General features: G+C 35.0%; 1 protein-coding gene across 4 annotated transcripts in view; it reads left to right on the top strand.

The window, feature by feature from the left end:
• The window catches only part of GLRA3 (glycine receptor alpha 3), an 81669-nt gene extending 59539 nt beyond the window's left edge, over positions 1-22130 (top strand). The window contains exons 7-11 of one of the 4 annotated variants that reach the window (XM_053975778.1): positions 11054-11268; positions 12804-12950; positions 18003-18122; positions 21773-21775; positions 21861-22130. In XM_053975778.1, coding sequence (XP_053831753.1) covers positions 11054-11268; positions 12804-12950; positions 18003-18122; positions 21773-21775; positions 21861-22130 — 755 coding nt within the window. Of the gene's footprint in view, positions 1-11053; positions 11269-12803; positions 12957-18002; positions 18123-21772; positions 21776-21860 lie in introns of all 4 variants that reach the window. The other 3 variants (XM_053975777.1, XM_053975779.1, XM_053975780.1) reach the window with 3 other exon arrangements.
• Positions 22131-24956: the final 2826 nt, after the last annotated feature.

Below are 24956 nucleotides of genomic sequence, written 5' to 3'. Positions count from 1 at the left end.
AGCTAAAACTCTTCCATTCTAATTCATATATCTTTTAATTTTTGCTCTCCAGTATGATTAAACATGTCTTAAAATTTAATATTAGAATGATTCATTTGGATTCTGCTGAAATGCCAGGGAGAGAAAACTGAATAAGTGGTATTCATAAGGAATGTCCCGCTATGATCAAAATTAAGGAGGAGTGCTTTCCAATGCTGAGTTTTATCACAACTGCAGTGCTGACCTAAGAGAAAGGAAGGTTCTCTCAATTTCCATTTAGAGGAGGAAGATACCGATAGAAATATTTTGAAGTGTTCTTTAAAATAAATTGGAAATACTTAACATACACTTTTATTATACAAATACTAATATCTGGATAATCCTTGAAAACCTTCTAAAATTTGTGATATATAACCTATAGCAGACTATTTTTTTCACTCAGACATTTCTTTGTTAATGATAAGATAGAAATTCCTATTATTCCTTTTTTCCTTTCTACCATAATCCTTATGACAAATAAGAAAATTTTATTTTCATTACTTTCTAGTCTCCTTTGAGATATACAAGAAACTTAGCCTTTCTTTTTAGGAGTCTCCTGCTTTTGTGCCATTTTAATGAGTGTTTGTATTCTATACCCTGTATATGATATTAACTAATGAGAAATAATGGTATAGAGTATTATTCTCTTTTTCTAAAGTTCATTTGCATAACATGATGCATCAAAAATCTCTGAGAAATTAAGGCATTACTGTGATGCTTAACATCATACTGAATGGAAACCTGGTTTTAAATTTCAGAATTTCCAGTGATTTCCAAACTCTCCATCCAAAGCTGAGTTGTACTCTTACTCATTTGTCTGAGAAATTACATTATAATTGTCTGAGTTTAAACCTTGCGATTTTGACTAAAACTTCATTTTTTTTCAATATTTTGAAGGCACTACATTTTTCTTCACAACCTATGTTACAAGCCTATTTAACTTGGTATCAATTTTTATCTAAGGAAAAATAGGAAAGTATGCCTAGGCACACTATACTAGGTTACATGGGGTCAACTTATATGTACTGTTTTTTCTCTGCGGCCCTAAGCTGAGTGCAGAAGCAGGAGCCACAGTTGTTATCAACTGCATGTGAGGCCTCATGGTTCTGAAGATGTGGCTACGAGTGTGTCTGCAATTCTGTCACATTTAGGTGACAGGAGGGGTTTACTGCAATAAGTCTAGAGGACAGTGTGGCCAATCAGCAGCCTGTTGTATTCTGTATTGCTTTGGCCAAACTGCATTTCTGTGGCCAAACATGCTCTAGGATGTGAGTGCAACCCACAGCCCTGGAAAGATGAAGCTCATGCCTGTACTGAAAAAGTAATTGGACCATTTAACTTGTCCACAAAAAAATCAAGGCACTTGATAACACAGAAACCTGGGAAGCCTGGATGCAGTAAGAGGATGGGAATGTTAAAATATATCAGCAAAAGATAAAGCAATTGCTCAGCTGTGGGACCTGCCTGTGATGGGCAGGGGAAAAAATATGATGCTGATGCTGAGCAGCAGGTGGAAAGGTATGTCCTCACCAGCTGAGTGGCCTGCTCTGAGTTACAGCACCAAAATTACAGGTACAGAACTTTGTTAGGGCAAATCAGAAAGAAAAGGTGATTTTAACCAAGAAGGACTACATTTATTGTGAGAGTCTCCTCTTCAAGATAACAGTATTTTGTCCAAAGTATTATTTTTTTTTATTCAAATCTTCAGTATAAAGCAAATTAGAGGGGTTTGGTTTCTAGGAGAGTAAGAATTCCTTTTATTTCTTTGTTACAACCAATATTATCGACTACCATTCGTAGGCTAAAACCCCATAAACCTTATATTAAAAGACAACAACTATTTTCACTGTGTCACTTGGATGCATGACCAGTACTGTGCTTTCTTAAGGCTTCTGCAATGACATACTGCAGGCAGAAATGCCTTTAGGATACTCCACAAGAACCAAAATTTACAAAAAGCAATTTTAACATGATGTGGAGTCTGTTTCACTGGCCTATGACAGATTAGATAAAATAAATTCTTGAAATAATGCTAAGCAACTGCAGCTGGTATGCAGTAAGTGACCAAAGAAGAGTTTTCAAATTTAATTTAGTTACAACATAGGATGGAAAGCTCTTCTGAGACATCCTGTAAAACAGTAAAAAATCCCAAAATTCTCCCTGTGAAGCAAATTAACATGAAGCTTCAGGACAGTATGTGGAAACTCATCAGTGCATGTCTCAGTGTTTCATGCCCAGTTGAAAATGGTTCACTGTAACCAGAGCTCAAAAAATAAACTGTGTCTAAATATAGAGACAGTTTCAGCAACAGTACAGCAAAATGGCTCATCAAATCTTGTGTTCTGAAGTGACATAGCAACATTTCTGATAATTTTTATGCTTTGCATCTACAGGCATATCTACAGCGACCCATTTGGAAAGTGAAGTTGAATCTTAACAACCAGAAAAATCACACATTAACCATTTACATTACAAGAATGGTTTTGCTTTGCCACATTCCTATGTGACATTAATTGCTTCCCTGGGCTGTTATGCAATCATCTAAACTTTATTTCAAACACAGCTGCAAAAAGTCCAATCTACAGTAGCATGAATTGATACATAATGGCATTGGCTAACAGGAACAAATGAGTCTTGGCTTTACTCCTGCATCATGGATAATGCTTTACACCCACACTTGAAGGATGCTTCCCAGAACTGTCTTAGGTCTAATAATGCCTTTTGGATCAAAGAATTGGATGTAGTGATCCTGGAAACAGCAGAGCTATGATTGCTGCAGAACTGAAAGATTCTGTGTGTAACCATTTCTGATAATTGCAGTCTTGATAAGCAGCATGCTTCCTTAGCTCCACACTTCCCATCTGACTTCCTAATATGCATATCCCAAACACAATTCTTTCTCATGACCCCATTTGTTCCCCCATCATCAAAAATGGTGCTTAAAACCTGTAGATTGTGGCCCTTCTAAGTCTCACCTTCAACCAACCTAGTGCCTTATATTCAGCCATTTTGCTGCCCGCTTGATGACAGTGATTAAAGGAGACTTAACTTCGATGTCTTACTCTGACAACAACTCAAACCCTTGTTCGTGTTGACAAACACCTAAACCACTCTTTCTGAGACTATAGGAGTGCTTTTTAAGACATGACTTTTTAACTCCCTCAAGTTTTTTTCATAGATCATTTCTCCAAAAAGAAGGCTTATGCTTTTTACCCAGGAGATAGTCTATGGGTGTGAAATCTCTGAAGCTGCTCATTCCTTCACTGAAAAAAGCAGAAATTATAAACACCTTCTAAAACAGAGCCCATGGCAGGCTGAAAATGTGACTTTCCCTAGATGCACAAAATGTCACTGTCTGATTTCAACAAGACATTTTTCTCAAGGGCAAAGAGGCCACAATTGTCAACCCTGCACTGATCAAAATTTGAGCATTCTACTTTAAAGATTCATTGAATAAAAATTCATTATTTGTCCTGAAGTAGGAACATTACATCTAGATGTCTCTTTAGTTTATACTTCTCCTCTCTCTGTCCTGGCTAATGCAGTGCATGGCAAGTCTTTCACATCACAAGGCTTCTGTTCAGCTTGATATCTCTCAGGCTCCCAAGCCTGGGACACCTGCTGCCTACCCAGTCCACCTCTAGCCTGTATCCTGGCAGGGGGTTATCCTCATCACTCATTTGTGCATTTGTCTTTGCCATGATGTTGTGCTGGCTTCTCCAGCCTACAAAGGTCCTGCTCAATGTAGCTCAGTTCTCCTTTCTGAGGGACATGAGAACCACAAATGCAAATTTATTAAGATGAAAAAGAAATAGTTTTTCTTTTCCACATTTATTTTCAGCTGTCTTTTACTGCAGTCATTATCAGTCTTACACCAATGTCAAGTTTACCACTTGCCTCAGTATTTTTTTCCAAAAAAAGCTATGTAATGACACTTCCTTCTTGTTCAGGAATCTATGTACTCAAAGACAGGTGACAGCCTCAGCACCGATTCCCCCCAGTATACTGCTGATATCTGCAGACTATGACTTGAAAGAAAAACTGAATGGTAGTACATTCCTAGAGTTGTTTAGTGAATCTTTGCTTTAGATACAAAGACAAGTGTCATGTAAACGAAAATTTGTCTAGTTCTATGTGTTAGACACTGAAAAATCATAACTTCTTTCAGGCTGTATGAAGATACATATGGTGTTTTATCTATTTTATGATGAGGAATACACGAGTACCTTTATAAGCAGCTTTTATCAGCAAAATACACTCAAATTGCAATTTATATTAAAGTGCAAATTGGAAGGTTTTAGAGACTGCACTTACCAAGTGCTTTTTAATTATCCTGACTTCTTAGAAAGGTATGAAAATTATTTCAGCTAAGTTTACTTATATGCAATCAGTTTTATAGGTAAAATCTCTTGAAATAACGAGCTTTGCATACATATAATTTATGAATTTTATTTTGTTTAAAAAAATTTATTACTGGAAGGCAGAGGAACAGAAAGCATTTAGCTGTATTTCAGTAATAAGTGAAGCAGAGTTGCTCTCAAACAAAAGTGTCACATTCTTAGAAGAATAAAATAGAAACCTTGTCTTTACTGAGCAAGATAAAATCAAGTGGACTGCTTTTCTTGTGGTGATCCTGATAATGATTCAAACAGGAGAGAAAGTAAAGGGGACAGTATTGCCTCATGGAAAAGTCATTTCATATATTTCATTCTCCTTCATCCTCTCTATGAAAATCATCTGCTATTCTGACTGCAGTGTTATACATAACATGCTGTTGCCAAGAGATGTTAATTACAATGTTAATTTTAGCAGATGCAGAGAAAAAAGAAAGCACTCAACAAAAGGCAAAAGGAAAGTGCTGGTGGTCTATGTGGTCCCTCTTATGGCTATACAGTTTATTTCCTCCCAAGACTGTCTATTTTCCACTAAGATGTTTTTCCAGTTAGAAGAAAATATTGTCCTCAGAATTTCAACATTGATAACTTCAAACATTTTTTTTTCACCAATCTGTTTTGTCTGAAGACAGTTGGAGCCAATAGTCACACTCTCACTAAAGGCAATGACCTTTGCCAGGGTGATTCCATCCTCTGTACTAGATAAAACATTAGGGTTTATATATGCAGGGACGTTAATAAAAGCATTAATTAATTATATGATGAATGATTTTGTCTCAGGACAATACTGATCAAGCTTCATCTGTCTGAGCCTTTAACACACAGGTCTTTAAAGGACTAGCTTTCCACTACCTAGCACACTCCTACCAGCTCAGGAGGGGACAAGTGCCAGAACCAGCATTAAGGAAGGGCTGGAGAAATACAACAAAGGGAAGGTCTGTGATGGCCTGCAGTAAGATCATATTTGCAATATATATTATATGTCATGAACTATCCTCATTGTGGGTTGTCCTGCAACAGATATTTGTTTTGAGTAAATATTTGTCCTTGTACAGAGAGTAGATAGGAATACTGAAAGCACGGCAGTGACAACCATTTAGTAAGAACCTGTGAATCCAAGGCATTAAACTTTAGAAATCAGTCACAGGCATGAGATACAGCAGCCATATTACATCAATCTATAAAAAATCCATTTATTGAGTCCACCTATTGTTTCATTTTGGAGGAAGAGTCTTTAACTTTTGTCTTGAGAAGAAAGAACTATCATTACTTTTTTCTCAATAGAGGAAAGAGTGTCAGCTGGCTTTTGCAATGTGTTATTTTTTCCACATAAGATGACAAAATCTGGTTTTTACATGTCTAAAAATGTTAAACACAGCAGAGGTTTAGAATAACACAGAGAAGGAAATCCTCTGTCTAATACAATTTTAAAGCTCATTTTGAATTTAGGATCTCTGTCAGGATATAGGGAGTAGAGGAATTGAGGTGCTTAAGAAATGGCTTTCCAGAAGACAGACAAATGGGAGAAGCTCTCTATTGTATTAAATCTAAAAAAAAAATCAGCCATTTAGGTTGAGCATATCCTAGCCACTGAAGCAGTCTCACTCTCCCTTTCTCCTTTCCTGCTGTCTCTCAGGTTTTTTTCTCTAATTTCATGTTAATCCTTAGTCTCTAGCTGTTTTTTCAAGAGGAAAAATGAAGTGTTGTTGCAAAGGAGCAGAACCAGGACAGAACATCATCACAGTTCAATTGCGCCATGATTCTGTTAGTAAATCTCCATAGCTAGCAATATTTTGGTTGCTAGACTGACTGCTTGTTGCTATAAGTCACTGGTAAAATCAGAATTGCGTAGTCTATGTCCATACCGACAGATGTGTTGGAATCAGAATATGAAATATTTGCTTCCCAGACCCAAGACATATTCTGCAAAGCACCATAAGGATTTATTCAAATTTGCCTAACTGTTCAATTTTGCTGGGCTTTAAATCATCTCTATTCACCAAGCATATGTTTCTTATTTTAAGTAAATAGATTCATGTAATTTCATTAAGCTGAATAGTCTTTCAGCCAGTCCTCTCTATATCCATAAGACAGTTCACAGTAAACCATTTATTAACATTATTGATGACTTAAAAGGTCAGATTACCATTTACTACTATCTAAAGTAATATCAAGAATCTTCAGCAGATAGCTCTCCATTCTGCATAGATTAACAGTTGAACACTGCATGTTTAGTTATTTTCTCATTTGTTTATACTTATTCATTTCATACTTTATTATGTTATTATTTTTTTTTTATTTTATAGTAGTTTAATAATTGTTACTCCTTTCTTAATTATTTCTCAGGCACACTATTTCCTTGATTCAGAATCCTGAAGTAATTCTCCCTTGTTAAAACTTTCTGTACAGCTTCAGAAACAGCTACTCAGCCTTCCTGGGAATCATAGCATGTTTATGGACATTGTAGGGGTACAGCAAGAAAAGCTTTCCCCAAAAGACACCTTAAGGGCTGCTAAAAGGACACAAATACTATTAACTCCTACCAGCTCTTACCTCTGGGACAGTTTGAGACAGATGAAACTATAAAAGAGGACTCTTTATGGCTTGGATTTATAACCTATGTTTGATTTTTCTTGCACATCCCACACTACTGACAGTACCTTTTAATGACACAAGCATACTGCTGCCTGCATAGCCTATTTTTTAAATAGCACATGCCACAATCAGAGGAGGCTGTGTAGTGTGAAGATCACCTGAAGCAGAAAATTGCTCTTCTTGGGTTGGCCATGGAAGAAACAACAAAAATAGTATGTGGTCTAGATACTGACTCCAAAGAAAAGCAATTTATGCTTTCTTAGCAAAAGAAATATCATATAGACTGACTGCAATTTTATTTTTTCACTACACTAATGGTTTCAGCATGGACATTGGGTGGAAATCTTGCCAGTTCAGCAGCTCTAACATTGTCACCAAAAAATATGGGTAAGAGATAAAAATGCACCATCGCCAGTACATTCACTTCACATGCATAAGTACAATGTTGATCAAGTCAGCACTCTTGGGGCCTTTCGTGCACTTAAAACCCTGGTTAGACTACACTTACAAACACAGAAATGTAACCTCAATTCAAGAAAAAATATTTCTTTTGGAAAGTCCTGCATAGTTTTTCTTTCTTTTGCTTTACAAAAATCCATTTTATGGATTGTGTGCACATTTATATTTAGCTTTAGTCTGAAACTACCACTGGGTCTTAATTTGTTGCTCAGCCTCAGCAAAACCTCAGCAATACCAGAAGGGATTCCTGTCCTCCTGCTAGGCACTCTCTGGGACATTCACAGTGCATATCAAAATGAACTGCATCTTACCTTTCATGTCCTGAAAATGAATTATTAGAGCAATGCTCTTTGTTTCTTGTTTAGCTCATTCCCCAGCTGAGATGACTTTATGGGTATGTCTCTTTATGGATATGTCTCTTCTGATCCATTCGAGCATCCAGTCAAATAGATTAAACCACAGCTAACCTTTCTTTGAATTTGAAATAGAATACAGGAAGAGAAAGGAGGCCCACAGCTGGATGCTGCCTCAGGTGGGAAAAAACAGTACAGCCTCTGCTGGCTGGAGCTCACATCTGCTAGTGCAAGTGTTTTCCTTTTCCACTCCGCTTCATTAGCCAAGTTTATGCAGGTGGTTCTGATTTCAGTCAGGAAAGGCAAAAACTAACATCAACTCTTTCACACTTAGACCAGCTATTGCTGCAACTGCAGTGCTGAGACTGACTGCCATCTGCAGCCTTTCTCCAACACTCGATAGTGGAGCAACAGAGAAGGATAGCTGGGTAGCCACCAGTCTTCCTGAGGAGCTGCTAGATATTGATTTTTCAGGGCTGTACTGGAAGAGAGGTACACATTAGTAGAAAGCACTGGAAGTATGCCTGGCAAGTCCATAAACTCTCTGGGTCTAAGACAAAGGCAGGACCCTAGGTCACACCTGTTGGGCAGCTAAGCAAAGCTATTTGTCTACTTTGAGACAGATTCCACTTTCTTTTTTTCTTTTTCAATTTTTTGTTTGGTCTTGATGTTATAGGTTTTGAGGGTTTTTTTTTTCCCTTGGCCAATGATATTTACAAAAATACTAAGCCAAGCAAAAAATGCTTTTGTATAATTCCTCTGACACATCATTCAGTCCTAGTTCTGGCCTCTTCATTATCCCTGCTTTTTTCTCTCCTTCCCTATGGTTACAATATATTCTATTTGCACTTATTTCATTAAAAATCTCTTTGATTTTTTTAGGATTCTGTTGCTTGCAACTATTCTTCTCATCTCCTTACTTCAATTGGATCTGTCAAATTTGCAACCACATAAAATAATCCATTATCAGAGCTACTATATTATTTACTGTTCACTGTTTAGGACCATAGAATTTTTGTGCTGAGTGGTCTGCAATAGTTCAAGTCCACTGGAGTCCTCAGGAAAGAAACTCAGATCTCTTATCCTACATTTCTCTGGATGGAAAAAAAACAACATACAAACAATAGCTAATGTTTATTGACACTTCATATATGCACAGGCATATATTATGCAGTCTGATGCTCCTTAGTTTTCCTTTCTAATTTGTTTTAAAAGGAGAATGTAGAACCCCATAAAAAAAAAGTGTTGCATGCTGAACAATTCTTGCTGATATGCTGCCAAATAAAATGGCTTTGCTTAGACCTAGATTGGGCTGATGCATTTCTGTCACTCCTTACCACCACGATTTACTGTGATGTGTGAGACAGAGACTGCTGCTGTCCAAGGCTGCTGAATTAACAGAAAGAATGTCACAAAAAAAGAAATCTTCAGGGTAAGAACAGTTTGAAGTAAGAATATGATTCCAACAAAGGCCAGTCAGTGCAGAACTTCTGGCTATGTGGGGTGTACTGAACTGCTAAGTGAAAGACTAAATTGCATAGGTATCCTTTTGAAGACCGGAAGAGAAACATGGGGGAATATCCTGGCCTTTCCTGAAGCAAACACCAAAATTCCCATTCACATTTTTAAACCAGGATTTCATCCTGTGACTGAGGCAGGAATCAGTCTTGAAGCTGTGGTAGCAGATGGTTGAGCCAGGATCAGGGACACAGATTTTGGGAGTGTAGATAGGATTCAGAAAATGCCAGCAATTAGGAATGGAACTAATAGTTGAGCTTGCAGATATAAAACTCCTGAAATGCAGAATGTAACCTTAAAATTAAACATCATAATTAATGACTTTCAAAATTTTTTTAGTACATCGGCAGAAAAAAATTGTCATAAAATTACATTCATTATGGCATTGTAGAAAATCTAGTGGCCTGTTAAAAGAACTGTTATAAAAATAATGAAGTTCAGAAACACTTCATATACCTAGAATAAAAATATTTGTTTGACTTTATCTGAAGTTCATTTCTGTATGCCTAACACTATTGTCACATCATAAAATACAATATATTAATATAGGATAAGCTTATAAATCCATTACATTTTTTTAATCTTATAAGTATCAAATATCTATTGATGTGGAAATTTTTTTTTATAAAATGGCATTTTGGTAACTAGAAATTGATTAGGAAAATATCTATCAAAGATAAGTGGAAAACATAACCAAAGAGCTTCATACTACTTAAGAAATATATAACGATATAGCCTTCCTTGTTAAATTTAGAATTAGGGAACATTTTCACTCAAAATAAGGAAGAAAACTGAGTTTTGTATATTTGTTGCTGTGAGAAACTGTTTTATGTATACATCACTTGCAGTAACAGCATTGCCCTCAGCACCATCCTTATGTGACTGATATGGACATTGGGCAGAATTAGAAAATCTAATGAGACTGGCTCAAGATCCATGAAATAATCTACGGCTTGCAGGGTGGGAAAAAAAAACCCCAACCCCACAACAATCTGGCTAATCTAAAAATATGGGTTTATGAAATTTTTATGAGCTACCAATTGATTTTTTTCTGGTTTTAATAAGTCAGTAGAAGTTGCTTAATGTTTAGTACCTCGATAAAACTAGATCATTTAATAGCCTTCCTAAAGTTTCCTAATCTCTCTTTCTAGTCTTTAGTCAGTGTTTGAAACTTGATAATTTTTCTTATGAGCTGAAACCGTCTGAATGGGGACACAGGGAGAGATTTAGCAGATTCTCCTATTGATAACCTAATGCCCATACTGATATCACTATATTTCCACAATTTTTGATAAAAATAAAATTAAGTTTAAAATCGAATCAAATATAAAGGAGATATTATACAATGGGGAAGCAAGCATTTTCCTTGTGCACAAAAGTATTTCCAAATCATAAGTCAAAAAAAAAGTGTGATCTCACAGAGGAAATTTCCTATTGTTATAATGAATCGTGGGGGATTTTTTTAAGAAAATAAGATTTTCAGACCTTATCAAATGCCTAATTTTTCAGATATTTTGCCTCTTTTCTTTCCAGTAGACACTCCTGTTATAATGGAGACTGTCTTTATTACAAGTCACTGTAGATAATTTGAGACATAAATCTTTTTCTAGTGAACAAATATATTTGACATAGCATACATTCTTTAGGAGTGTGCACTAGATGCTGACAGTAAAAGCATTCTATTTCTCTTGAATATTTCTTCTTTGTTGTAAAAAGGAAAGTTTACGTGTATTGAAGTCCGATTCCACCTGGAGAGGCAGATGGGTTACTATCTCATCCAGATGTACATACCAAGCCTCTTGATCGTGATTCTCTCCTGGGTGTCATTTTGGATCAATATGGATGCAGCTCCAGCCAGAGTGGCTTTAGGCATAACAACTGTACTGACCATGACAACACAAAGCTCAGGCTCACGAGCATCTCTTCCAAAGGTAGGGTAAATTTCTTTTGTTTGTACTGTATTAATCATAATGTTATGTGACAAACACTTTCAGTCAACCTTACGTGTTGTAATTATTAGCATCCAATCATTTCCTAAATCAGCAAAATAATTTTGAAATATTTAGGGATTTTTTGATTCTCCAATCAAATATATTCTATTTCTCCCTTGTCTCTACTATATAGCCAGCTACATATCTAGTTAATTCCATAAACCTTAACAAGTTGTGAAAACAATGTTATTCAGTTTTATATAAACCCTGCTTAAAAATTGACAGGCTCATCTTTTTTCACATCCCAGTTATCTGGTGACATGCTAGCAGATATGACTGAAATTCTAAAGGCCATAGATTCTTAATTTTATTCCTTTCTCAAAACTGCCTAAATTATGAATTAGATCACCAGTTACAAACATATTTACATTAAGATGTAGAAAAATGTGAACCTTAACAGCTCCAAACAATTGCATAAAATTATTCTCAACACAATGAAAATCACTTAAAGTTTATTTCTATGATTAACTATTTCTGTTTTCTGAATTGTAATTGCTTTAAATATTTTCCGTTTCATTTTAGGGCTTATTCCTTGACCATCTTCATGTGCCATTGCAGCTAATAGAAATAAAATGTATACAATAAAAATAAACAAAGTTCAATTCTGTATAAGTTTTAACATGATATTTTTGTCTAATTAACTTTTTTTAAAGTAAAACAGATTTGAGCATGCTTTGTGTCCCAAATATATGAAGCTGAATGCATCCAAAGTTTGCATCAACAGCTAAAATGGAATGCTCTAAAAACTCAAAAAAATAATAATGTAAGAGGCTAACAGAGAGCTGCAGGTTATTTTGTCACATTTTGAGGCCTGAAGTTAGTTATGTTTGCTTATATAAAAAAGCTCTTGTAACGCTGCAAAGATGGAGTAGGCTCAGCTCATGTCCTGCATCTGGTCTTGGCAATCCAGGATTGCAATGAGCTCTGACCTGCATCTGATTTTTAGTACTTTGTGACAAAACTACAGGACTAATTTCAAACTATACATTTGATTTCCTGTGCCTATATTTGCAAAGAATGAACCTATCAGTCCTATCTCCTTTACCTATCTCCTTTCTTCTACCTAATTTTTATTCCAGGAACTTTCAGCCACATCCATTTTAATACAGGAATTCCAGCCAGTCCCACTACCAGCTATTTTTCACTTCCTTAGTGTCATTCACATATCTCAGTGGGACAAATGAAGGAAAAGCATGTGTTTTTTGAGGATTATTTCATTTGTGATGTAATACACTATAAGGAACTGTTAATGATTTAAACACATTTTGTAAAAGAATACATTTTTTAACAAAAACTCTACATTTATAGATTGGATTGTTCTTCTTATTATTGTCTAACTTTCATGCAAAGTTTTTTCGATAAAAGTATTGTTGGGATATGGAGATATTAATGCACTTCCTCCTGCCATGAAGTACTAAACTTCACATCTGTGGAACATTTTAACACACTCAGGCTTCTCCTGTCTCCTCTCACAGGTGTCATACGTCAAAGCGATTGACATCTGGATGGCGGTGTGTCTGCTCTTTGTGTTTTCTGCACTTCTGGAGTATGCAGCTGTAAACTTTGTGTCGAGGCAGCATAAAGAGCTTCTGCGATTCCGACGCAAGAGGAAGAAGAGCAAGGTAAAAGTAACGGTGTTCTCAGCTTTTAAAGGGTCTGAATTAATTGTGCCAGGATACAGGGCTAATTTGGTCAACACACTGCAGCTTGAAGTGGCAATAGAAATAAAATGGCAGCACAGCATAAAATTCACTATAGGCAGAGGGTCACTACAAGGACTGTGAATTGCATAAATCCAACTTGAATTCCCGAAAGAGGGATTAAGAGGGATTTAAATGAGGTATGGGCCATGTGGGAGCCATCTGCACAAGCATGAATTTCACTCTGTTGGAAGAGTTAGATTACACTTCAGTGAATGAATGTTACTGGTATTTGCAGCGGTTTTTACTACTGTGAGATTCAACAAATGTTGTTTCCCAATTTCATTCTAATACTCAATTGAAAGCCTCAACAGCTGTGTTTCATGCAAGTATTCTTTAATACACAAAGTACTTATTCAAATAATATTATTGGTAGAAGAACAAATATTTTACTTTAAAAGGCTGGTAAGTTTGGGGTTTTTTTCCTTCTGTCTGGTAATTTTGTTTTAGTTGTTCATATTATTGGTAAGAAATTTAATTATAGTAATGGTTATTAGTATTTATATTAGAACTGGAGCTATACAGACTACCAGTAAAATAACTCACTACCAGTGTGCAAAGCCAAACAACTAAGGTTACACTTTGAATTCTGAAATCTCTAGTTAAACCAAGCAATAAGGAACATTTCTTACAATAAGTAACTCCTACTTCAGATCTAGAAGTAGGAGATCAGATTCAGAAGTGTAAGTAGCTCTCCAGTCTACTTATGAAATGAGTACCGCCCCCCCACCGATGTAATGCAGAGCCTGTCATTATCAGTCCCTATCTAGAATATTACTAGTGGATGAAAGTCTGGCCATAGCAACATGATTTAGTTCAATCATCCTTCATTCCTGAAGATTAGTCTACTGCTTACATCAGCAGGAGAATATATTTTACAAGCTTCCCTCTTACTTAGAAGATCTGCACTGCTGTAAAGCCTACCTAAGCAGTCTCTATTAGTAAAACTCAGTGTTAAAAGGCAGGCCGGACAGTCAGGTGAAAATGACATTTTCATATATTTGCCTGTCCCTGTGTGGTGAGTCCCAGACTTCTTCAGCTGCAGAGAGAAACTCATGTACTGTAGACTAGAGGATGATTCAGACTGCAAGTACCCGTGTTCAACATTTGACCCTGTGAAAAATGTGCTTCTTTCTTCCTGCTAACAGTAGCAGAAAAAACCAGCAGTTTTGTAACAAGGTGTTTATTCTTGGAATATGACAGCTCCCTGAAAGCTGTCCTAAGTTTGGGAATGGGAAGAATGGGGTGGGGCAGAGAGGAATTACTGGACAGGGGGTAGGTAAGTTACAACAAGTGAATTGTGTATCAAACAACTGTGGTAAGTGATATATTATGTCACTATACTTTTAGTCCATTCATCTTTTTCACCATCTATTCTTTCATCATCTATTTCTTCTGGATCTCAAGCAAATTTACCAGTTTCAATTTAAGCGATATCTCTTAAATGAAGGTCAATTATTATGACCACAGGATTAGGAAGTGGCAGGAAGTATCTTCCTCAGAATCAAACCAAATTTCTTTTCAGCTTCTTCTTAGCAAGACTTCCGGTTCACCCAAGACACTCGTTCAGCAATCACACTCAATTACATTTCAGCCTAGAGGTATGTGAGAGAGGAACCACAATATTAAAAGGACTTCTAAGAGTAAAAGACTTTTAAAGAAAAAAGGTTTGTGCATGAATAACCACATTGGCTTAAGTGTTTTTCTGGATCATGGTATTTTTGAATTCACACTTAAAAGTCCTTATTCTAATTTTACACTTCATGAGACAGTCTTTAATTTCAGGTAGATTGCCTGTTAAATTCTCAAAAAATTACAGGGTTAGAATTAGAGACTTTAGAGTGTACAGTGAAGTACCAAGTACTTTGCTTTGATTCTGAAGGATGGAGATGTGCATTTCAGTGCTTTTCTTCATAACATACCTCAGGTGAGGGTATTAAATATATTCAGGGGTATAGGGCTTTCCCTTCTCCCTGTACCTATATGTTTCATCATGAGACAAGCTTCTCAGTCTAAATTTATCACAAAATTCTTTGTTCCTGTGCAAGGTTAAGATTTTAGGAAAATAGTAATTTTTCAGAAAATATTAATTTAACTAGATGATTTTTAACTCACTCTAATTCCATGTAGAGTTAGAGCTCCTGGGCAGAGTTAACCATTGAGAATGCACCTTCTCAAACTCTAGAGACAGCTCAGCTAATTGCTTCTCTCTTTCTCAATGTTTTATGGAACCTTTCCTTACCCAGCAAGTATACAAGACTTGAAACATTACAGCATGGAGAATTTATCTCGTAAAAAGAAATTTGGATCACATCTTAAACCCTCTGTTATACAAATAATAAACGAGTCTTACAGATTAAAAACTGCAGTTAATAACTTGCTTTCCTTACCACAAATGTTATTATTTATTCACCACAATTTATAACATGAAATGCAGGACCTAGGATTATAATTCAAAGTAAATTGGTTTTCCTTCTTCTTTTGTCTTTTTCAAAGTCAGTTACTGTAGCTTATGCTTATAGAGTTTTTTATGTTTGTTATTCCTTTGGACTAGGTCAGACAGCCACTGGCTCTCAGGGATTAGATTGTATTGACTTTGAAATCTGCCATGTGTTAAGAAATGTCATTTGACCATAAAGTCAAGAGGTGAAAAGATGTTATGTAAAAAGGCTGCATTTAAAATAAACTTTAGGGGCTTCCTTGAACATTAAATCTTCATCCTTGCCAAAGAGAAAAACAACATTCTATTCAGTATTTACATCCAAAACTATTAGAGAAATAAAGCAGATAAGATAACTTATTAGACTTTTTTTTTTCCTGTATGCTTATCCTCTTGGAACATTTTATGAAGATCAGGTTTTTTTACCAGGTGAATTCTAAGTGTTGAATACATATTTTTTTTTTTGCTACTGGCATTTTATCTACAAGGGTACAGCAAAACTTCTAGTGATTTGACATGTTGCAAAAGTGCAAAAAAAGAGATCAGTTTGGAAATGTTTCATTTCAGGTATGTGTAGGTGCAGATGAAGAATTTCCAAAGTCTATTTTCTTTGTAATTAAAAAGATATGCTTGTTGCAAGAAATATTTACTTTTACCAAGTTACCAAAGCAATAGTCCTATGATTGAATTTCAGTGTCTTTGGGAGGTAAGTGGATCCATTTTCCTGACTTAAGTAAAGATCATTCATACCTAATTCATCCCAGCCAAAAAAATTCCACAAGGTCCCCTGAAATCTATTCCAATTCTTTAAAGAGTTGTGGTTTTTGTTTTTTTTTTTTTTTTTTGCTAATGTGTTTTTTAGCTTGTCATAGCTTGTCTAGAAAGGACACAGAAACCAGACTTCTTCATTCCTTCATGTCACCATTTGCACATTTCCATTCAGTCTTTTCTATAAATATTCCCAGTGGGTACAATTTTTGGGTTTGGTTTGCTTTGGGTTGTCGGGTTTTGGTTTTGTTTTGCTTTTTTCTCGTTCACCTTCCCTGGAAATTCTCCTAATAAGTCCATATAATTCCTCAAAACTATGTTTGCAACATGAACAACATGAAACCTATACAGTAACAGTTGAAAGCAGCCAAAGGATCAAGTGATGCAAGTAACAGAGTTGTTTATCCGAACTGGTTTTCCATTTGCCTTTTAAACAGCATCATGTTATTGACCCATATCATGATTGTGATCTTCAATATCGTCTGGGTCTTTTTCCAGAGAAACATTGGAACATTGGCTTTCCATCTAATGCAAAGCTGATTATTTCTGGCTAAATGTCATATTTACTGTTTCTCCTGTATTTTTCAGATGCTTTGTTCAAATCAATGAATTCAATTTTATTTCTAAACATATCCTCAAATAAATTTTCAGGCTTCCATAGTCTGGAATATTTTTTAAATTAATTAAAACTATGGGTTATGTCCTTCTGAAAACACAGAGGAACTGGAATCTCTCTATTAAGAAGCATATGTTTGAACTTGGATAAGACCCCTGCAGTAAATTCTATTGTTATACAAATTCCAGTTCTGTACAGAACTGCAACAAGACATTTTGGCATCCAGAGTTCATCTATCCTTCCAATTTTCCTTATGCTTTTTCCACTTATAGTCACTGCTTTTTTTACACACCATCTGATTAATTTGTGGCCTCCCTTCCCAGACAACCATAACAGCAGCATCAAAGGCAATTCTTAGGTACAACTGCACCCTCTGGCCACCATTCTTATGATTGTAAGTATGGACTTCACCCAGTGATTCCAAATTGCTTACAGGCAAATCTCTTTTCAGAGGCTCAGCCCAGTTTGTACAGAACTAGCAAAAATTTCGAAGTGTCTGGGATTGTGTTATAAATTCATTTATAAATGAAAGCTGTTGTTGCAACATAATGTGCAACCTACTCAATGCTTTTTTCCAATAAGCATCACGGTAGGTATAGGAGATTTTTTTTAAAGGGTCTAATGTCTTTATGATTACAAAAATGGCATAACGAATCCTGAGAACAGGGGAATTTTGGTTCCCAATTTGAGATTTCATTTGATACTTAGTATATGAGCCACAGCTCTTTGACAAAAAAAGAAACCTGGCCAGTGAAAAGAACTATTCAGAAATACTATGTTACAGTTCCTTCAGAATGAAAGTTAATTATTCATTTCCTTCCTAAAAGAATAAAGAAAAAAAAAAGGCAGAAAAGGATATACAAGGATGCTGAAGCACACCTATGATCATTGTTTTTTCTTAGTTGCATTTACATTCTATGGGAAAAATATTAACTGTGTACATATACTGAATAATAACCATTTGATTTTAGGTTACCTGTTAATATATTTAGGTTTTGGGAATATTCAGTCTTTTAGTTCTATTTTCAAAATCTAAAGATCACTATATCTTTAGAGAGGAAAATAGACATACAAACTAGATTGTCTTTAATGGTAATCACGCCTTTTTTCTTTTGTTTTCTTTTTGGTCAACCATCCATTTTGATGAAAGTATTTTGAGGGAGTTCTTGATGGAAATGAAATCAGTGAATCATTACAGCATAGCAATGGCTTGAGATGTGCAGGACGTATAGACGGGACTTTGCCTCAAATCTACAGTACAAATTTAAGGGTAAACTATTGAGAAGATGTCCCATTTGTCATAATGTGCTATCCAACCATTGACAGAGGCCCTGTCCTTTTGTCTGCAATAACATCTTCCCGTGTGAACTTCACATTCCTTCATTGCTACCTGTATGTGATGACGTGAAATTTTAGTAAAGGTACTGTCTTGTTAATTTCATAATCCATTTTAATCTGTTTAAATCTGGATTAAAACATAGCACTAAAATTCTGCACGGTTTGTAGTGCAAAACAACTCAATACCACTTTCCTTCTCAAAACTGAGCAATAAAAAAGAGAGTTTTCAAATTACCAGTCAAGGCCTCAAATAAGTTTTTGAGTTGTTATGACACCTTACAATCAAACGGCTATGGAGTTACTTTCAGCCGTTATATACGTGTTTTTTCTCAAGATAAATGTAATACTAACCACACTAACTGAAAACACCATAGTCACAAGACCAAAAAACTCACAGTATTCTATTCATTTATAGCTAAGTATTTTGTAGAACAATACTGATACAGAAGTAAATGAATTGCAATTATTTCCTTCAGACCACTAAAGAATTCCAGCTTTCCAAATAAAACTTCTTATCTAAATTTTTCCACTCCTTAATTACATTAGTTTTAATAGAAATGATAAAATATTTAAATGTAACTGCATGCAGAACAACTTTCAGGTTGTTAATTCTAAAGCTGAATGGGTGAAAAATGCATTCAAATCAAACGCTTACTAAAGTTCATTAATAATAAGATTTTTAAAGTTTTAACAGTAATCTATAATGAATAGTTTTCTTTAAATGGTAATACACTCAAAAGGACACAAAAGAAACAAAAGCTTCCTTATCAATTAAAAAAATAATTCTATTTGTTCAGCCAATATGCAGGACTTTTTCAGGAAGATTCACTGTAAAGGCTCTCAACTGGGTCATACAGGGTATTGTCCTTCAGATGATTTCTACATCTGTAGACTCAGACACATGCATTCTGAGACATACTTCTAGTCAAAAAGAGGGATTTTAGCCAAGTCAATCAAGAGAAAAAAAGGGATGTCGCTGACATAAATGCCTTCAAAAAAGCACTCAGAGCTAGTATTGATAATAACAATAAGTGCATCTTTCCTGCTGTGCACAAGCACCCTCTGATATGAATATGTGGCAAACCTAGTGATCTTTCTGCATTATGAATCTGCTGGAAAACTTGCAGAACTCATTTTGAATATTCAAGCTGCTGCCCCTAAAAGGAATTCTGGCAGCTCTTGGTATGCTCCAGAAGATCCTTTCCTGCATAGCCACCAGCCCTAGCAGTTGGTGTGACTTGGCTGCCTTGGTGGAGACACCATCCAACAGACAATGGGCAGAAATGCTGGACTCCTACAAGGAGCTTCATATCAGTTCAACAACAGAGAGTATTTCCAACCAGACTGCTTGCAGATGAAATACAGGAGGTCTGCAAGCACAAAAATAAGGAGACCCCTGTTCTTTAAAACATTCTAGGGGATCATTCCATTCAGGTAAACCTGAAACAAAGACAGTAAAGTCTTAGTATATAGTGCCCGATCCTGAAAACATGCACAGCTGAAATCTGCTACTCAAAAGAATAATTTTATTATCTTTCTCATCCTGTGCAGTCATAACCATTATTTTCTGGAGAAGCATAAAGAGACAAAATCCTGAAATTTAGGTGTTTAAATGGCAAGTTTATAGTAAATTCTCACAGTACATGCATTTCTAACTTAATATTTCTCTTAACTGGAACAAAATACTACAACTATTCTAGATTATACAATTATACGATTATAGATTATACAACTATACGATTATAGATTATACAACTATACTACATTAAAGATGTTATTTCCCATTCTTATCTGACAGGAGAGGAACACTATTGCAGTAATTAAATCTCTGTTTTATCACGTCATCAAATAATGATCCTATCATTTTGTATTTCTGTTTTTCATTTCCATAGTAAAGTCAGTCAGTGATTTTTCCTCCTCCTTTTCTTTCATGTTAATTTTTCTTTATTTTTATTTTTTAAAGGCAAATTCTAATACAGATTTTGGATATAGTAGTTTCAGTGAACTTTGTCAGTCTCGCTATTTATTCAATTTACATGTATGAAGAAGTATTTCAGTAGGTTGATATCTACAGCTCTGCTGGATGGTCATGCTGATGGCCAAATAGTTCTCTTCAAACTTAGTAATTTATCTGCATTCTTTTGTAGCTAACATATTCAATTAATATTGATAATAAAACTCAGATTTCTTTTTAAACAAAGTAATTAGCAATTATTTGATGAATGTTTTAATTTTTTAGAATTAATTCTTCATTGAAAAGTGTTTTCAGATTTTCAAAATGTCAGACATTTTCAAAATGAAAAATTTTCAACTTTGGATTTAATTTGTGCTCATTGAGAAATTGCATTTTTATGAAGTAAGAGGTTAAAGTAAAACAAAAAATGCTTCTAACTCTTGAATTGAAATAGTAATCATTTGACTTGCTTTGGCAAATAAATATTTTTAGACTTATTTTAATTTCAGATAGGAAGAGCTTTAAGATATCAAAAATTCTCCTACAAAAGAAAAATTGACAGCTGCTCAACTGTTTTTATAATATTTATAAAAATCATTTTTCAAAATACTTAAATTAATGTAATAATTTCTCTATTTCATAAAAGTGTAAAATCCTAAAGCAACTAGCCTAAATTAGACATGAAAAATTGACATTCCTGAATTTTAAATTAGTATTGACAAAATGGTGAATGCTATCAAAATCACACAATTATTCTTGAGTAGTCTACCTAAAGGAGTACACTGGAATATATTTCAGAACCAAATCTAGCCCTGACTTCACAGATTATGTACCACTTATTTGTCTGCATATGTGCCTTTTTTATTACTTGAGGATACCTAGGAAAAGAGAAGTAAAAAAGATGTCTCCAGACACAAGCTACATTTTAAAATTGTATGCTATGAAAATATGTGTATCTTCAAAATATCTAAAACATCTACCGTTTCTGTGCCATGTGATTAAGAATCACCTTCTTTTACAGTTCCCTAATCCTGAATGTCTTTGCCAGTTTTCCCCTGAATTGACAAAAGAATGAGTCTGAAGAAAAATCTGGCCTTTAGCTTCCATTTTCTTTACTTTAAACTAAGACACTGCACACTATTCCCTTTATCTGTTGCATTCACAGGGAACAGCAGAAATCAGGCATACAGATAATATTAATTAAATATATGTGGCCAAATGAGCAGAATTCTTACTAATATAATGAATGTGCATATCATTAGTGGTTTTATGATGAGTATTTCCAGAGGCCAGGATCCTGGGTTGTAAGGCAATGGACAGACTTAATAGCTGTTTTCTAAAAGACCAGTGTGAAATTTGTTCATTTGAAGGCTGCACATATTTACTATAAATGGGGAAACTTAAACCAAATCAGAAGTTGTGTGCCAAATTACCACTAGTTTACTAGGCTTTCTCGTTTCTTTAAATAGTTTACAGCATCTATAAACAAAAAGAAAAATTCTGTGCTTGTTAACAATCCAGCAATATTTTTGGCAGACTGATAGGGATGAAATTTCAACAAGATAAGGTGTGGATTCAAGAAGTCATTGAGGTAATGGTGAGGTAATGGTGCAACTGCTATTTAGCAGCAGGTAAGATTTCTGTAAACAATAATTAAAAAAAAAAAACTTCTTGCTCTTTTTCTTTCTTTTCTTCTTTTTTTTTTTTTTCCAACAGGATGATGATACACGTGATAGTCAGTTTAGCATTACAGCATATGGAGTGGGGCCATGTGTGCAAGCAAAAGACGGAATAACACAAAAGGGGCCAAATAATCCTGTTCAGCCTGTACCAAAAAGCCCTGATGAGATGAGAAAGGTATTCATTGACCGGGCCAAGAAGATAGACACAATATCCAGAGCTTGTTTCCCATTAGCCTTTCTGATTTTCAACATTTTTTATTGGGTTATCTACAAAATCATCAGGCATGAGGATATTCACCAGTAAGAAGATTGAGGCTTGCAGTACATAAAGATCTGGCTGTCACACTCAGCAGGAGGCTTTTTGTTAGAAATGCACATCAGAGGAGTGATTGGAAGAGTTAAAAACAATGAGGGGGAGAAAAAGGATCCTGCATGGCCTGCAATGACCAGCTACAGTGGGATGGAAGAATGGTGCCCAGAGAAGATACATCTGCTATTGCAAACTTTCCTTGTCAAACTAAGTATTAACAACTTTTTCATTAAAAAGCACTCTCTACTGAAGCTTTACTGCCAAATATTTATACTCTTACATAGTGGTATAATTGTACAGTACTCTTTGATGGTCCTTAAAGTTTTTTAATTCTGGTGTATTTTTAATTTTAAAAATGTTTCCAGAATACCCTAGGTGAATCCCACAGTATTACAGAATAGATTAGTGTTTGTAAGTTTTATTTTAATTTTACAATATAACTGATGATTGGAGAAAACAATTTAAAGGACTTAATCTAGTCTAAAGGACAGTACCGATGGTTTTATAATGAACATATTTAACATTTTTAAGTCATATAATTTATTCAGTGTACTTCATATTACTGTTCCCCTGGAAGGTGTATGTTGAAATAATCTCAGACACCACAAGGTATACAGCCTAACAGTCTACATTTCATATGAGAAATATACTAAAATTTGTTAAGTATTGATTCCTGCAAAGGATTTTTTTCTTTTAATTACCTACACTTTAATATTTAGAGTATATTCTTTAATATTTTCTATATTTTAAGGGTTTTTTCTCCTCAATTCATAAAATCCATACAGCTTGTGAAATAGACAAATTACATCAAAATTTTGCAATGCTTCATTTTGATTCAATGCAAAGAGATCTTGGACCAAAAGTAAAAGCAAAGAGTCAACTGCTTCACCGAAGCATTTGGAGGATGAATACAGTTATGCTTATGCACATTCATCTCCTATATATTACATAATCACAGGAAGTTTAATTTATGAATGTGTCAAATTTTCTGACTCATTCTTTGAAGTTTGTTAATATGATTTATATACTGGTTAAGAAGCACTTCATAACTTTGGAAAAACATGCAGCTCTTCTAAAACAAAAAAAAAAAAAGAAAAGACCTGGATGGTCTTTTACTTTACTGGATTTCACAATAATAAATAGGAGAACAACTTAAAACTCTTAGAAAGCTCTTCCCTGTTTAGGTTTAAATAAGCCATATTAGTTGCTTCTTTGAATTGTAACATCATAGAACACATTTATGGCACAATGTCCAGGCAAGAGTATTTAATTTTGTCTATCTATTGGCAAAACAAAACCATGCTATGATGTGGAAATATAGCATTTAATTATTAGATACTCTAAGTCCAGTCAGTGAGGCTGATTCTCATTGCAAAATATTTTTATTTTGAACATGTTTAAAATTTGTGCTTTGTTGATGGTCAGAATGTGTATACAAAAGCAGAATCGGCTGGAGGCAAACATCTGGTGCACTGCCAAAGGCATGGTGCATATGAAGTAACAGAAGTAATGTAACTCTGTGCTGGGGATTGTAACATAGCAACTTTGGGTTTGGTTTGGCTTGTTATTGTTTTCCTCCCAGTATTAGTTAGAGAGATTCCATAATAGTAGCTCTCACATTTTGTTAAATTGTGTCAGACAGAACATATATAATCCACCTTTATTTTAAAACTATTATGCTTTTATATTTTGCTTCATTTATAATCTAAAATTATTTCAATTCACTTTCTGCTTTTTTTTTTCTGATATTGTGACTGCTTTTTTTATTGATTTCTTTATGTGCATGTTCCAAAAAATCTCATTCACTTATGAAACTGTGAGGGGGTATCACAAGTTCATGACAAGTTTATGATATTCACCTCTCTCAAAGTTAGGGTTAGTTACATTGTATGGAAAGGTTGTTAACATGTTTTTGTTATCAGCAAAATCAACTGTATTTTGTTTAAGGGCTGTTTTCAAATGCACATAACATTTGTCATGTGATTCTATTTTGATACAATGGAACAAAGATCTCTCAGGAGCTGATGGTTTTGTGGACTTTTTTAATGGAACCATAACATTTACCAAGGTAACATAAGCTTCTGTAGTCCACTAATAATGTGTTTTTCAAAAGAAATAATAATTTTAAATATAAGCTTCATTTAGATTATTCCTAAATTACTTAGTATGAAGTCAGAAAGAGAAAGAGAGAAATATCATTTAAGATTATAGGAAACTTCAAGGCACAAATGCCTGCTATTCACCACTAGCAACGGGAATGGTCCAAGACTGCCAGCAGGCATGCCAGCCCTCTGTGCAAATCTGGAATCAACAGCTACTAACATCAGCTAAGATTACTGTAAGAGATGATACTTTTGCAACTGTATAATGAAGCAGCAGGATGTTAAGATGCAAGAATTGAAAGGTACTCTGCAGTGTTTACCAGACTGCAGTACTTATGTTGCACTCCCATCAAAGAGGCAGTGGAAATGCAGAAAAATACTCGTGAAGGAGATAATGCTTGAGGCAAATGGTACCTAGCAGACTTCCTCCTACATATAAAAAAGACCCCATTCATTAGGCAGAAGTAATAGCTACCTCACTTCACTATTACTGGACCTGGGCTCTGCAGAGGACAAGTCCTTGGCAAAGCCACACGAGAAACCTTCTCATAAGCACAATCCCTGTGTGACAGGATAATGCAGCTTTGTCCCAAGTCATCTTTCAACATAGGTGCAGACCCTGTACTTCTCAGGTCATGTTTTTGTAGACCAGCCCTATGCTTCAAAAATTAAATACAGGCACTAGAAGGACATTGTAACACAATGAGAGCAGAGACTG

The sequence above is a fragment of the Vidua macroura genome, chromosome 4, assembly GCF_024509145.1.
Source record: "Vidua macroura isolate BioBank_ID:100142 chromosome 4, ASM2450914v1, whole genome shotgun sequence".
NCBI lineage: Eukaryota > Metazoa > Chordata > Aves > Passeriformes > Viduidae > Vidua > Vidua macroura.
This window is presented reverse-complemented; position numbering and strand designations above follow the sequence as displayed.